Source organism: Eriocheir sinensis, chromosome 48 (assembly GCF_024679095.1).
Source record: "Eriocheir sinensis breed Jianghai 21 chromosome 48, ASM2467909v1, whole genome shotgun sequence".
Lineage (NCBI taxonomy): Eukaryota > Metazoa > Arthropoda > Malacostraca > Decapoda > Varunidae > Eriocheir > Eriocheir sinensis.
In genome coordinates this window covers 6,185,483-6,201,404 of record NC_066556.1, presented here as the reverse complement: position 1 = coordinate 6,201,404, position 15,922 = coordinate 6,185,483, and the positions used below count along the sequence as shown (strand labels likewise).

General features: G+C 40.8%; 2 protein-coding genes across 9 annotated transcripts in view; one reads left to right on the top strand and one right to left on the bottom strand.

Moving 5' to 3' along the window:
* Window positions 1-10,406, top strand: part of LOC126981502 (glutamate dehydrogenase, mitochondrial-like) — a 32,170-nt gene extending 21,764 nt beyond the window's left edge. For 3 of the 7 annotated variants that reach the window (XM_050832604.1, XM_050832606.1, XM_050832601.1), the window contains 8 exons: window positions 1,360-1,446; window positions 2,761-2,948; window positions 3,653-3,769; window positions 3,940-4,101; window positions 4,351-4,555; window positions 6,009-6,100; window positions 9,371-9,433; window positions 9,733-10,406. In XM_050832604.1, the coding sequence (XP_050688561.1) occupies window positions 1,360-1,446; window positions 2,761-2,948; window positions 3,653-3,769; window positions 3,940-4,101; window positions 4,351-4,555; window positions 6,009-6,100; window positions 9,371-9,433; window positions 9,733-9,852 (1,034 nt within the window). In that variant the 3' untranslated portion in view covers window positions 9,853-10,406. Of the gene's footprint in view, window positions 1-833; window positions 921-1,359; window positions 1,447-2,760; window positions 2,949-3,652; window positions 3,770-3,939; window positions 4,102-4,350; window positions 4,556-5,496; window positions 5,580-6,008; window positions 6,101-9,370; window positions 9,434-9,732 lie in introns of all 7 variants that reach the window. The other 4 variants (XM_050832605.1, XM_050832602.1, XM_050832607.1 and 1 more) reach the window with 3 other exon arrangements.
* On the bottom strand, window positions 9,969-15,145 carry LOC126981503 (uncharacterized). 2 transcript variants are annotated; one of them, XM_050832608.1, is made up of 6 exons: window positions 14,410-15,145; window positions 13,521-13,628; window positions 13,064-13,205; window positions 12,236-12,867; window positions 11,722-11,873; window positions 9,969-11,303 (listed from the first exon to the last, which is right to left on the bottom strand). In XM_050832608.1, exons 1-6 carry the CDS (start codon window positions 14,560-14,562, stop codon window positions 11,153-11,155), a joined length of 1,338 nt encoding a protein of 445 aa, XP_050688565.1. In that variant the 5' UTR covers window positions 14,563-15,145; the 3' UTR covers window positions 9,969-11,152. The 2 variants fall into 2 exon arrangements, with proteins under 2 accessions (XP_050688565.1, XP_050688566.1); XM_050832609.1 differs by lacking the exon at window positions 14,410-15,145 and adding an exon at window positions 13,900-14,005.
* Window positions 15,146-15,922: the final 777 nt, after the last annotated feature.

The following is a 15,922-nucleotide window of genomic DNA, read 5'->3' as shown; positions in this document are numbered from 1 at the left end:
GTGAGGAGGATTTATGAAAGTCAGATAGAAGAGTACAAGGTGGGTGATGACTACTGCATGTTAGATTTGTTTATCACATTGAGGAATACATGAGAGATGAGGAGGGAGGCTTTAATGTCACATAAACATAGTGTATGTGGGAGTAGTTAAGTATACAGAGCACCAAAGTTGTAGATGAATAGAAAACACTTAATGAGTTGTTTATTGGGGTGAGGATTACAGGAGAGATGGGAAGGGAGGTATAGTGTCCCACAAAGGGAGTGTGTGTGTGGGAGTTCTTAGAATACTTAGAGCATCAAAGGTGTTTATAAATAGAATACATTTTTTATTCAAATTTTAATTAACATTTCTTTTTTATATAATTTAATTAATGCACACTATAAAAGCTAATTTTGTTAACAATTTTATTGCAGAAACCTCAAGAATACATGTTTTTCACTGTGTGTCTTTGGAAGGTCAATTAACTAGTGGCATCTGAGGTTAAAGAGAAATATCAAGAAAATTGGATCAGTCATGGAAAGAAGTTCAACATGATTAGTTGACCTTATTGTGGTGTTGTTACCTTTGTTTCTGTAAAATTTGTATTATGCACTACAGTAAGCTGTACACTTTATCAAAACTACATACAAAAAAAGTGAGAGCTCTGTCCTACATATTTCTTGAATCTTTAATACCTGCTCAGATCTCACAAGATATAGGGATATTTTTGGGCTCTGTAAGTTCTTTCCCCTTTTCTTTGCTAACATTATCATCGAGTGTGACTCATTTTTATCATCCATTCCACTTAATTTCCAAACACACACTACCACTCATGCTGTTGCTGCTGCTGATAGGCCCGGGGGTGGATGTCCCGGCTCCTGATATGGGTACGGGTGAGCGCGAGATGTCTTGGATTGCTGACACTTACGCCAAGACTGTTGGTAAGAAGGTGCCCCTCCCACCACCACACACTGTCTTGGCCCTTGGCGCAGTATGCTGTATCTTGCTTCTAGTGGTGCTCCTCTTCTTAATTTTGTTTCCTTCATCCCTTCTACTCCTGAGTCTCATCTAACTAATGAAGATTAGGGGAAAGTGCTGAGAGGGGGAGAGATGGACCACCAGGATAATGCCATAATCACACACACAGATGCACACAACTGTAAACCCACACTGGGTGCCGAGAGAAAGCTGTGCTGTTTCTCTGTCCGTTTGTCAGTGTTACAGTCCAAATGTGTCTCGTTCTGGCCCTGAGCACCGAGAGGCATTGCCCCGTCGCTGGAGGTGTTTTGTTGGTGTGCAGAGTATGTGGAGCAGCAGTGAGAGCAGTAAGGTAATGAGCTTAGTGTCAGGATAACAAAGAGTGCCCGATGAACCCCACAGGCCCTGGTGTGGATGTGCCTGCCCCTGACATGGGAACTGGGGAGCGGGAGATGTCGTGGATTGCGGACACCTATGCCAACACCATTGGTAGGTTCATCAGACCCACAGAACACTTTGCTCTGCTGTGTCATAAAGTAAAGCCACAAATCAGCTCTGAGGTCCCTGGCCTCTCCAAACAGTGTGCAGAGAATGCATAGTGGGTATATCACCCATTACCTTGTTATATATTGTCATGAACACAAAGAATGTTGTATTTACAATAAGGCAAAACAGTAGAATCAGTGGTGCATAATTGCTTGATGTGAAATGAAAATTGCAACATGAAGGAGTGTCTTAAATTATCAAACTCATGTCTGCATGTCTGTACGATGCAGCCAGTACACACAGGATCATTTTGTGCTTGTAGTGAGTGTGGATGTGGGTGTTTGTGTGTGTGGATGTGTGTGTGTGTGTGTGTGTGTGTGTAGGCAGACAGTCTTCAGCAGTCTGTGAGGACTCCTGAGGTAGAGCAGAGATGAATTGATTCTGTGTTGTGGCGTTGGCTGTACTGTTGTGATCGCTTCTCCCCTGGACAGTCACTTTCCCAAACTAAATCACGCTTAGGAATTAAATCCTACTTAATGTCTTTTCTAAACTATAGTGCCTATCAACGCATGTCATTATGTTGACTCCTTGATTACATTTATATTTCATTGCAGCATGGTAGAGGTAATCTTGGTGAGCACATTGAGTTTTCAGCATGAGAACCTTGCCCTTTGGCTCTTTCAACCCCTTCACTCTGGCGATGCCGACGTCAGCATCCGACGGCGTCACCGTTAGTCCTCTTCTAAACCTCTTAATCCTCTTCCATTTCCTCTTAATCCTCTTCTAAACCTCTTGAGAGGAAATGGAAGAGGATTAAGAGGAATTTAGAGGAGGATTGAGAGGTTTAGAAGAGGATTAATCCTCTTCCATTTCCTCTTGACCCTTTCCATCCATGACGCCGACGTCTGCGTTACGGATGGAAAGGGTTAAAGAGATAATGCCTGGAAACGGTTTTCAATTTTTAACAGTCAGAAGTTGTGCTAATGTTTACAGATAAATCTTGGTGGTGGGCTCCAAAACATATTGCATGCATTGATTGGTGACTTGCATAGTTGTGTTAGTAAATTTGATTATCTTATTTTGAGTAAAGCCAATGAAAGTGATTTGCAATACCTGATTAGCTGTTGCTTGTTGCATTTTCCTTTTTATTTTCATTTTCAGATATGATATTTTTTTATTGTTCAGTTGACTAATGACATAACATATGCAGTGTTTGAGTTTATAATTTTAGAAATTGGTTTTCCAGATCCTCACCAGAACCCAAAACATAATTTATTACCCCTTATGTTGATGACGATTTTCTCCCCCTCTTGCAAGGCCATGACGACATCAATGCCCACGCCTGCGTCACCGGCAAGCCCGTTAACCAGGGAGGCATCCATGGCCGCACCTCAGCCACCGGCCGCGGTGTCTTCCACGGCCTTGAAAACTTCATCAATGAGGCCTCCTACATGGCCATGATCGGCATCACCCCTGGCTGGGGGGGCAAGACCTTCATCGTTCAGGTGAGGGACTTAGTGTTGGCTTAGTTAGTTTCATGTAGCCTTGCATCTCAGCCAAGCTTTGTCCACCCAACCTTCGCTTAGAGCAGCAGGTTGAAAATGTGCCTGGTATCAGTGGGGTCCACGAAGGTGTTCCTACATCCTTGATAAAGTTATGTACTTGTCCATCTTATCTTAAATCATACATAATATTGGAATGAGAATATGGGTAGGAATTGCAGGTAAGGTACTTATGATTAGCTGAGTGTTGCATTTAAATCTGCAGAGAATATTTCCCAAACAAGTTGTCAGCAGGGACTAACAGCCTCTCTCTGGCCCCCCATTGGATCTGACCCAGTTTCTCGTTTTGCACCTGCCTAGTATTGACGCCCACACATACACTCACAGCAACCTTCATCTTGCATAAACTTATTTAGCATTTGTTTGTTTTCTTCTCTACACAAGATAACTGTAATTATTACGATAAAAAGAAAAAAAACGTATATTCCCAGAAAAGAATTTGGATCTAGGTTCATAAAGTATCCTACAATAATTATTTTTACTTGCATCTAAAGGGCAAGGGCTAGAACCATTGAGGGCATAAGAGCATAGCCTCATTAGCCTGCTTGTTAATCCAGACCTTTCTGTACTGTTTTGGGTTTTGGGGCTTTAGTATTATGGATCTGTACCTTTGAGGGTTTCAGTAATGTTGGTCTTTGGTGTTTCAGGGCTTTGGTAACGTGGGTCTGCACTCCATGAGGTACCTGCACCGTGCGGGAGCCACCTGCATTGGCATCAAGGAGGTGGATGGAGAGATCTACAATGCTAGTGGCATTGATCCCAAGGTCAGGCAACACACTGGCTCTCAGAGATTAAATTCATCCTTTGTTTTCTTTATCTCTCTTTTTATAGATGCTCTTGATTGAAAGTTTTGCTGTATTTATTTATTTATTTATTATTATTTTTTTTTTTTTTCCCCCAACTCTTTAGGCTGACAATAATTTTTTTCTCGCAGGAACTTGAGAACTGGAAGATTGAAAATGGCACCATCATGGGCTTCCCCGGTGCAGAGACATACAAGGGAGAGAACTTGCTGTATGAGAAGTGTGACATCCTGATCCCTGCTGCCATTGAGAAGGTCATTCACAAGGGCAACGCCGGCAGGATTCAAGCCAAGGTGTGTATTCCCTCATGCTGCTTATATTTGTACTCTGTCTTTTACAATTAAGTATCAAGTCCTTTTCTTCTGTCATTCCTCCATTTTCTTATCACACTTTTAGTTACATCACTTGACACTCAATTCACTATCCCATTTCTTTTTCTATGCATGCATCATATCTGTTATTACACAGCTACATCACCATTATCATGTACACACACTGCAATTAATTATTTTTCATTTCTAATTTTATAAAACTTCCTCCAGATCATTGCTGAGGCTGCCAATGGACCCACCACCCCAGCTGCTGACAAAATCCTGCAGGACATGAATGTGTTGGTCATCCCAGACTTGTACATTAACGCCGGAGGTGTCACAGTCTCCTACTTCGAGTGGCTAAAGAACCTCAACCACGTTTCCTATGGTCGCCTCACCTTCAAGTATGAGCGAGAGTCTAACTACCACCTGCTTGGTAAGTTTCAGCATACTAACCTACTTAAGCAACAGTCAGTAGCAATACAATACAAATAGAAATAAATAGAGTAAAGTACATCCTATGGTAACTACTTCTGATGCCAACAGTATTTTAACCAAAAGAAAGATGCAGCTTTTGTTCAAAGATTTTTTTAGATGAAATAATATTGCAACTTGCTCATTTTCCACATAAAAGAAAATGCAATTGTAAGAAGATTTATAAAAAAGAAATAATTATTCTTATTTTTAAGTATGAAGCAATAGATAACTTTGGTTTTACATCCCAGGACCAACACAAGGACAGTATAATCAACATTCTTCATTTGTTCTTTTGCTTTGATGTGTATAATTAGTCTTTGTTTTTTTATATCATGCATTTTACATGCCTCAAAGCTGCTAATAAATGATAATACATGCTTTTACATTGCAGGGTTTTTGAGTGTTTACATTTTCTACAGTAATTTGATAATTGAATGATTCCTTCCCAGACTTAAGAGCAGAGGAAGGATAGGTTCACTCATTTCTCTCCTCTGTGGATCATTCATCTCCTTGACCAGTCTTGAAGCTCATTCCCCAGTATGCACAAAAGGGATAGCCAAAGCCAGTGTGTCAAAGGGGAAACCTCAAAATTTAAACAATTTTTTTGTGATGGTGTTAGATGTTAAATGAATATCAATGGCTCTTCTAGTACAGTAGGGAAGACATGTGCATGAGCAGTATAATGTCAAACAGATCACTAGATGCTGAGAGGTGTTGCAAGGTAATGTGAAATTAGAGAAACTGAATATTTTACATTTGCAGTAGTTTTATCTCATTGAAGTTTGCTGCAGTTTATATCTGTAACATTAAAGATCTAAAGGATTTCCAGACACTGATGGTAGGTATGAGTATGAAAGAATATCTCGAGGACCAAGTTGAACTGGCTTACTTTTTTTGCAGACTCTGTGTCTCATTCCCTGTCCAAACACTTTCAGCAAGAACTTTCAGTGACTCCTAGTGAAAAGTTTGCCCAGCGCATCGCTGTGAGTCACCATACTACCACTTCACCTGCTATGATCATCCCTTCTCTATGTTTATTTTTTGGAAGATGTTTACACATTTGACTCGGCTAGCCCTTAATTATACACAACATGCTTTCCGTTTCAGCTTTGTTTCTGCACCACTGTCCTTAATAAAAGGGCTTTCTGTATATTCCACACTTTTCACTCACACTTTACCTACACACTAAGGAGGCTGAGAGTAAGCGGCTAAGGGCAGATCTAGCAATGGAAACACTACATTCATAACAAAAGCACTGTTAACTGAGGCAAAGCATCAAGATACATGTTGCTTCAAAATTCTCTTTTTACTTCCATCCATCAACATTCCTTCCCTCCATCCCTCCCCGAGCCCTGTGTAAACATGGTCACAAGAGTCAATCAAAATTACGAAAAAAAATATCCCTCCTACAGAATCTGTTCAGGAGTCTCTTGAGCGGCGTTTCGGCCGTGTCGGTGGCAGGATTCCCATCACACCATCCCAGTCTTTTCAGGAACGCATTTCTGTACGTAGTTGTGTCACTGCAGTCAGGTTGGCAGTAATGCTGGAGACATCCTCTCTTCAAAACTTTCCTACATTCCAGTCGCACAGTTTGTTGACGCTCTTACCAGTTTCTAGAATCGACTTCAAAGAGATTAGGTTTTGGTTGGTTAGGGAAGTCTAGCCTACCTAATTAATTTTACTGATTTTGAGGCTGTAGAAAGGTCAACAAGCTCTGCCACCTGAGTATAGGCAAAGAAATGTGAAAGGATTGAGCATTACAACTCATTCACTAACACTTAATGAGTTTGCCTTCTAATTACTAACTCAGTGGTCACCTTGTAAGGGAGCCATGTTTGTTTGTTGTGTTGCACTGGAAAATAGCTATCCACACCTGAGTCTAGAGCATCTCAAATACAGAAAACTAATGGAACTGAGTAGACCTTTAGGTGTTTGTATGTGGTTGGGTGAATGTGAGTGTGCACATAAAGTTTCTGGAAGTGTGGGTGAGGCTGGGAGTGTGTGCCATATCAACAAGAGAGTGAATGTTTGCCCCATGTGAGTCCCTGGTATTCCCTGCAAAATTAGTTCTGAAGAGTCAAAAAACAAGATTAGGCCAACATTTTTGTTGATCCATGCACTTACCTTTGCACATAGTAGTATCCAGCAAATTGCTAGATGCAAGCTTAGATTTCCATTTATGTTAGCTCTGAATTTACCAGAAATGAGCAATGGTGTGGGTATATTAAGGATGATTGATGTAGATCATCAGATTAACACTTCCTTGGTATTGGCCCTTGCTTATCTGTTGTCCCCTGCAGTGTCTGGTGGCTTTACCCTTGCGTGAATCTGTCTGAACTCACTTCCCTTTTTTCCCCTCACCCCTTTCTATCTGTTCATCTTTCAACCTGCTTACTACATTCCTTCAACCCTAAAAGTACATTATAGGGTCTGGGATGCTAGGATGGATACTCTACCAGTTTTCCCTGCCCATGTTAAATATGTTGAGTGAAACAGCGGAGGGATGCACCCACTTCATGCTATTATAGGATCGGTGAAGTCATGATCAAAGTGCGTCATGAATGATAATGAAAGAAGAATGCAGTGCAGTTCTGGCAGATGGCCATGAAGAGTCTGCAAGTAATGTATATGTTTCAAAACTGCTTGACAGAAAAGCCCAACAAAGAAAAGCTTATGATTTTGTAGAAGTTACATAGACTGACCATTAATATTGTATTAACACATCAAGTCCTCCATCAACCCTGAAAGCATGTGATAACAGACAAGCCCTCTTGCATCAGTGCTTTTATAAAGCTTAACAGATTAGTTTTTAGTTCATTTTCATCAAGTCTACCTAAAATTTTTAAAGATTGTAAAATCTGGATTTTTTTCATATGCATCTAGATTGGCTTGATGATAATAAACACCTTATATTATATGTAGTAGTAACACACAGACAATCATATACTGTATTGTGCAATAAGAACTTACTCTTATCCAGTTGCATGTAGCATGTTGGTGTTATTTCAGTAACTACCCAATGTTTTACTTAGTAGTAACCAATTTTGATCTGATAAGTAAATTTTCATGGGCAGGGTTGCAGTAGGTTGGAATTTTTGTATATAAACTGTGAATAGTTCATCCATCATCTTTAAGAGCACTCAAGAACTTGTGCTTTTTAGGTGTGCTTTTGTGTAAAAGCTCACAAGTAAGGACTTTTTATTTTGTTTGAAAGAGGTTCATTGAGTCACTGCTTCCATGATTTTATTTACATTTTTCATGGTAAAACTCAACTATGTTGATTTTTATGCAAAATTTGAGGACACAACACCAGTTATGAGGCTTGGGTGTCATTCCTGTGTCCTGGAGTGTTTCAGCTTTAATAGGATATGTTGGTTTCCTCATATGATAAAGGGATATTACCTCATTCAGGCAGCCACTCTTACTTTTGGGGGTATGTTGTGTTAGATGACAACTACCTGATAAGCACCTTTCTTAGGGCAAAAAGACTGCCAAGTTGTCTGCATGTGCTGCCTGGCCAGGGCTTTAGCCTTGGCTGGTGGAAATGAAGTGGTAGTGTCATTTCCTTCACTTCTGCACATGGTATCCATAAATTGTTGAAAATCATCTTTGTGGTTCTTCAGAAGGGTAAACTTTTTTTTTTTTTTTTTTTTTTTTTTAGATCTTCACTGCAGATTTTTTCTGAAACATTTATTTTACTTGTGAGTGACTTTGCTTAACATAATTCTGCTTTTTTATGTTTTGTGTGGAGCAGTAACACACCATTGCTTAGTTGTGGTAACATGTTCTGTATGAAAGTTGCAACCCCAGTAATGTGCATTGCATGAATCAGAACCAAGTTTTGTGTGTGTAACATCAGCTTAAATGCTATTGAGTTCCTGTAAAGTTAAACATAGGTAAGGTATGTGTTATAGCTCATTTTATATTTTAAACACACACACACACACACACACACACACACACACACACACACACACACACACACACACATCACTCCGTAGCTCACTTGTTAAAAGCTCTGTGCTGCCAAGCTTCGAGGCCTGGCAGGTGGAGGCTTGAGCACTGCTCAGGCTGGGATTTTTCCACTGTCAAGGAGTGGTTACCCTCCCCCTTGAGCAAGAGGGATGGGGCGTGTGGTGTGTGAAGGTCCTTGCAGCACCCAGAGATCGACTATAATGAGCCTTACTCTTGTTGGGAGGGTACTTGCCGGAGATTGAGAGTCTAACTCGTGATCAGGCTGTGGGTGAATTACACACACACACACACACACACACACACACACACACACACACACACACACACACACACACCTTTCCCATCCTTAGCATGCCAACAAAAGTGAACTATGCATGTAGACACCTTGAGTTGCAGTGTAATAAAAGAAGCTTAATATTGATTAGATTTTCATGTTTGATTAATACGTCCCTTACTTTGGACAGTGTTATGTAACATCATTCTTATGCTGCCCATTAGGAAGAAAAAATTGTGCTAAGTATGCTGGCAACTGAGGTTACTATATGCTTGCAGAAAGACAAACTTTTATGTTCTCAGAGAAACTAAAGTATATTCATGAATCATAAATGTCTCTGAAGTCTCACATATTGTTCTTATATATATATATATATATATATATATATATATATATATTTATATTTATATATATATATATATATATATATATATATATATATATATATATATATTTATATTTATATTTATATATATGACTATACCAATATATGCAGCAGAGACTAACAAATGTGTTGTGGTTCAGGGCGCATCAGAGAAGGACATCGTGCACTCCGGCCTGGACTACGGCATGGAGCGCTCCGCCAGGGTAGGTTCTTAATTACTGCGCTCTGCTTCAAAGAAAATTACTCTGCTGTGCCATATTTTGACTTCAAAATATCAGTTATATTTGTAGTAGAGAATTTATATATTAATGCCAATCTGTAATTGCTCATTACAGTTTAACGTTTTATCATTAATCTCTACAGATCTTTAAACGGAACTGGATAAATCTCTTCATTTGTCCAGGTTTTTGAGCCTATTTTCCATAAACTATGACTAATAGACTTTGAGACTGAAAAACAATATTCGGATGTTTCAGAAAATCATTTTTTATTCATCTTTCAGGCCATCATGAGGACAGCCATCAAGTACAATCTTGGAATTGATCTTCGCACAGCTGCGTACGTTAACTCCATTGAGAAGATCTTCAACACCTACAAGGGTGCTGGTCTCACCTTCACCTAAATGTTAACTATGCTTGAATGGCAGAACTGGATTTGTTCCCTGATGGAAATTCTGAACCAGCCAAGAGTTTGTAGATAATGAGGAACCTGAGTGGAGGTCACTACTTTTAGGTAAGGGTTCATTCCTTGGTTTTCTTGGTGGCTCAGAACACCATCTCACAGGAACATCCCTTATGAATGTTTCTGATCAATTGGTAGTGTAAAATGATTACCCAGTTATACAATGTCCCATCATTAAGTATTTTGTGAACAATCATTTAGTAGGATGAATTTGACTTTTGTGCACCAACTCGTAAGAGCCTATAAATTCCAGAGTGGACATTGTACTTAAGGTGTGGATGAGTCAGGGTAATGGTGGGTGACCATTTGTCACAGGAAGGTTTCTATAATGGACAACAAGTCATTTCTGCAGCCATGCAAATGATACAAGTTGTTAGTTCTGTATGTATAGTTACAAATTTCTATGTTACCGAAACAACATGTTTTGTAAGGCAGGTGACCTTGCAGTGGTTTATTTTATTAAAAATACCCAACACTTGGGATGACCAAATATAAGGTTTGCTTCCCCTTTTTGTTTATTAGACCGTTTGGTTTCTTCTTCTAACTGTCTTCATATGCCAGGAAATACTGCCGGAGAACGTTTTGATAAAAAGAATTTCAGGGAGGAACGGGCCCCCAGCCCTCCATATAAATTGTACCTTTGTCATTTGTGGTCTTACATAACTGAGCCATGTCCCAATTATCCTGAATGTCTAGCAGTGGCCTTGTACTTGACCATGCCACTGAAATGTTAAAGGCAGTAGTCAAACTCTACTTCTGTACTTATAATTCTGTCACATATCTTTTCCCTGATCTCCATGATGAATCTTCCTTTCATTACTCACCCTCTGGCTTCTTCCAGACTTACTGTAACATTCAGCTTTTACTGGATATGTAAACTGATACTTCCTCCATCATCTGCAGCCTGTATTACTCAACAGTGTTGCAAAATATATTATTTTGGCCTTTTTAATAATCATGACAGTTCTTCCCAACATTCATTGACAAGTTTCCTTTCAACTCTAAAAGAAATAAAGTGATTCAAATTCTTCAATATCTTAATAACAACTTGTGGAAACTTATATTCAACTGATAAAAATTTGTCTTAATATATTTTACCTCCCATACAGAGCTGGATTGTAAATTCTTAAAAGAAAGGGGATGAAAAACTTTATTTAGATAACAGCTAAACATCGTTGCACTGCCTTGTTGGCTTAGCCACTTATCTAGACCCAAAAAGTACATTCACACCCTGTCCTGCATTACCGGCAGCCACATTTTTCAGCATCAAGGTCCCACACCTTGATCATCTTGATGTTATTGTGATTGGTGTCCCACACAAAGAATTGTTGATGATTGAAATTTGTTGGGATGCACTGAGGTGATGGCATGGAGGCTGACTCCCTCAAAAACCTAAAGGAACAAGAAGAGACTCAGACTTGCTTTGTGTCAGAATTTGTTATATAGTATTCTAAGAAAAAGGAATTTAAAACTACTGATACTTCTCAATCATGCATAAAATGTAACCCAATCCCTGGCTGATCCTCATCAGACAAAATGCTTAAAAAGGATCTAATCCAATTAAAAGACCACTCACAACACCTAGTACAAAGGGGAGAAGGGCTTGAGCACCCCAGCACTGTCTTTGGACATCCTAGCATTTCATTACTTTTGGCTCCCAGCTCTGCCTTTGTAGGAAACTTGGGCTCAGGGGTGGTGGTGATATAACTTTTTTTTTTTTTTTTTTTATAAGAAACTTCTTTGCAAAATATGTCCATTGCTTGTAATGATCAAGGAAGGCATGAGCTGTGCTGGAAATAATGTAACTCACTTGTACTTAGCCCTGAAGAGTGCATTAGTGGAGAAGATGTCTGAGTGGTCAAGGATGTGACAGGAACCATCACAGTACTTGAGGATGAGGGTGTTGGGAAACAGCACCAAGCCGAGGCCCAGCTCCTGCTTGGAGACTTCCACCCACTGCACCTGCCATGCACAGGGAGGAATGTGTAGAAGCCAAGTAATATAACATCATGATTTTGGGAATGCTTACAAGATCATTCTGACTAGCCATATTGAAAAGTTTTAAACTGAACCCTAGATGGGACAGACACTTTTCAGCGTCCTATTTAGAACAAAGGGGTTACCATCAGAATAGACAAGCTAATATGGGTCTGTTTAGTCATTGCAGCAACTGTAATGGGCTTAAAATAAAAACCTGGATATTGAGCTTCATTCCTGTTGAGGTCTTATTATGACAACATGTATGTCCAATATGTATACAGTGTAGTAAGTATGCTGAATTATTTATTAGGTTCTTAATAATTCTTCACCCCTGGCTCACTCACCTTACATAGGCTATTAGGTGTTTCTCGTTTGTTCCTCTGCCTGGGAGCTTCAGTCTCATCTTCACCGTGTTGCTCTGAGTCTGGCCACAACCTTCCAGCAGCCCTTTCCTGCATTTTTGTTTCCAGAAAAACCTTGAGTGCAGTTTTCAGGTGATCACCACTCTTGGCAGCATCCTCGTCACCTTGGTCATCCCACACACACACGGTAGGCTGGAGCTGGAGCACTGGATACCCTCTCCCAGCATCCTCCTGGAGTCTGTGCAGGGCAACCACCTCCACCCACAGGTCAGACCCAACGAACAACCAGTCCTGCAGGTACTCCGTCACATCTACAACTGTCCAGGTGCCATGAAGCATCTTATTCACATTAGGCAGACTATTCTGTTTTAAGTGAGATATGTTTTGGGGTACTAAGATATTTGCCAGGTCTTCCACGTGTGACTTTAAAGCTGTGGTGTTGGTCAGAGAGAGGGTGTAGCTGGGTTGGGTGGCTGTGGGACTTTTGGAATGCTTCAGTGTGAGTCTCAAGCCTACAGCATCAGTGTGTAAGATGATGTCTGCATGAGCCTGCTTCATGAGGTGTCCTTGAAATGGTCTGAAGTGCCATGTCTGTCTTCTGTCTTGAGTTTCATCTGGCGGAAGAAATAGCAAGGGTGTCAAGGCTTCTACTAGACTGGGGTGGTAGAGAGAGAGAGAGAGAGAGAGAGACAGACAGACAGACAATTTACATAGATTTTCCAGCCACACAGACCATATGATCCAGACCAAGTGATCTGTCCACTTAAATTAACAACATCAGAGAGAGAGAGAGAGAGAGAGACTACCTACAGCTATGTGGTTGGTGAACTGTGAGGTGATGCACGGGGTAGTGGTTGGCAAGGGCAGGCAGGAGCACAGCTGTCTGGGGCCACACCTTTCTCTGGTCTGCTTCTGACATTGTGTGCGTCTTGCTGCCATCATCCTCGTCATCCTAGACCGAGCCATGCAAAGAAACATTGTAGCTTTATTAATGCTATTTAGTGCTTTATCATGGTCTTCATACATGGTTATACACAACCCTCATATCAATTAATGTAAAAATGTTATGTATAAGAAACTAAAATATTCATATGCCTACATTTTGCTCCATGTTCTATTCTGATCACAGATGAAAGGACTAGGATAAAGAATGGAAATTTATCGCGAAGGGTCGAAATTTATCACAAAAGGATGCACACAAATAATGAAAAAAAAATTAAAGGGCAGAAAGAAACTTCTGATAAGAGTAATAATGCTTGAGGGTTACCTGGACAGAGTTGAGCCACGGTGCGAACCTCATGTTCCTCACCACAGCCAGGGCCGCCGCCGCCGCCACCCACAGCATCAGGCACACAGCTATGCCCATCCACAAGCCCTGTGATGAAATTATTTGTAAATGAAAAGAAAAATCCATCGAAAGCAACGACACGAGATAACGAAATGAGCATTAAATGACCGTAGAGTTTTACCCCTGCGATAGTGGTTCTTAGGCCTGTACTCAAACGGTTTTGGCACTCACAACAACCATTTCTAAAGGTCACAAAGAAAATCAGTCTGGTTCTTATGAGTGTTTTCTTTAAGAACATGGTGCAGAAGCCTTGTGAAACAGTCATTAACCTCATAAAATTAGCCATGGAAATACTAACACAACCTCTATGAAGGCCTCGTCAAATGTGGGTGTGTAAGCCTCGAAATTGTTGAGAATATGGGCCTTAAAGTCAGAATGAGTGTTACTTCTTTAGTATCCTGTAAAAAAGAAACAAGGAAAATAGGATCAGTCAACTTTTTTATTACCTCCGCGAACCTATATCGATATTTTTTTTTTTTTCAGAGCAACTCAAGGGCAACAAAAAGATGTAAGAAAAAAGCCCGCTAACTGTTGCACTCATATAGCGATTAGTATAGGGTGGCCAAAAGAGAGGCTACACTGGGGCGTTACTTCAAGAACATCTGACTTAATTGAGGAGACTGACAGATAATAATCACTAAAATACGTAAGAATTAACAACAAGTGACCACTTCAACATTTGTTTGCCAGTTAAAGTTTCCCTGCATACTAAGTTTCCGTCGGTATGAGCCAATCCTATAAACCGACTGACTAAACACTGGAACTATTTATATCTTGGAGGCGTCTTGATAGCCGTGTCATTCATTACCTGCCTGCTGAGGGGCTTCGCGCAGACCTCAAGGGAGCCGTCATCGCCTCTCATCCTCGCTCGGTGATCCTCAGGGCCCACCAAAGTCTCCTCCTCCCATACGTTTTCCATGTCTCTCCCAACAAGCGGCCAAGATTTGTGCGCTGTACCCATTTTGAGAGAGAGAGAGAGAGAGAGAGAGAGAGAGAAGCGGATAACGAGATTGGAAGTGAAAGAAAAGCTAACCAACCACCGAAGTGTTTTTCAGACGCACTTCATAATACTCCATTGAGATAAACAGTGACAGAAGAGAAAGTAAATATTGATTAGGAAGATTATTAACAAGCTGTAGCGGGGCAGTGTAGGTGACGGTGATGATAGTGGTGGTAGGATGGAAGGAAAATAGTGTTAAAAGAGGTATATATATAAGAAAGCAATGAGAGAACTAATGGAGGCAACAGTGATCAAGTGTTACAATACAATAAGAAACGGAGGCCAAGGAGGAGGACAAGATACGGTGGAGTGCTTCTCGTGGACGCTAAGAGAGAACTAACTGACGGAGGCTGCGGCGGCGACGACCTAGGTGCTATACAGGCAAAACCGGAGGAGGAAAAGATGATGGAGAAGAGGTGTTTTGCTGCATCAAGAGGAAAACATCTTCAGCAGACAGACACACGCCGACTAGACTGGACACGAGAGCTGCTGAGTCAAGTTGTGCGTGCGTACGTAGGTCCTCACGCTCACACGGCCACGCCTTTGACGGTCCAGGAAATGGTGGTCAAAACGCAAGTGGCCTCTCGTGACCCTATGATTCGGCAAGGGAGAGGGAAGAGGCAGCAGCTGTGGGGAAGTTATCTCGTATACCGATGACTGACTACTCTGCGGGGCGAGGCATCTGGTGGCTGGCTGGTTGTTATCTCTCCTCCTCCTACTCCTTTGTCATCATCATCATCATCATTCAGTTTTAAAAGCCCGTGTCCTTCAGTCTCTCTCTTCCTTCTTTGTCATCATTCTAATTATCATACATTTGATCCTCCAATTTTTCTCCTCCTCCTCCTCCCGCTCCTCTTTCATCATCATTATATCTTCATATTTCAGCTTTACAAGCCCGTGTTCTCTATTCTTTCTCTTCCTTTATCATCATTATCATTTTCATCTTACAGTTTTAAAAGCCCGTGTCCTCCAGCTAGTCTTCTCCTCCTCCCGTGTCATCATCATCATCATCATCATCATTATCTTACAATTTAAAAGCCCATTTCCTCTAGTCTTCCTCCTCCTCCTCCGCCTCCTCCTTCTGCGTAATCATCATCATCATCATCATCATCATCATCATTATCTTTCAATTTAAAAGCCCGTGTCCTTCAGTCTCCCTCCTCCTCCTCCTGCGTCATCATCATCATCATCATCTCCGTACAGTTTTAAAAGCCCGTGTCCTCCAATCTTTCTATCACCGCCATCCCTATTCACTTTATTATCTTTAGACATTCTTATCCTATCTCTTGCTGTATAGCCTATATAGGGACATACTCTCAAA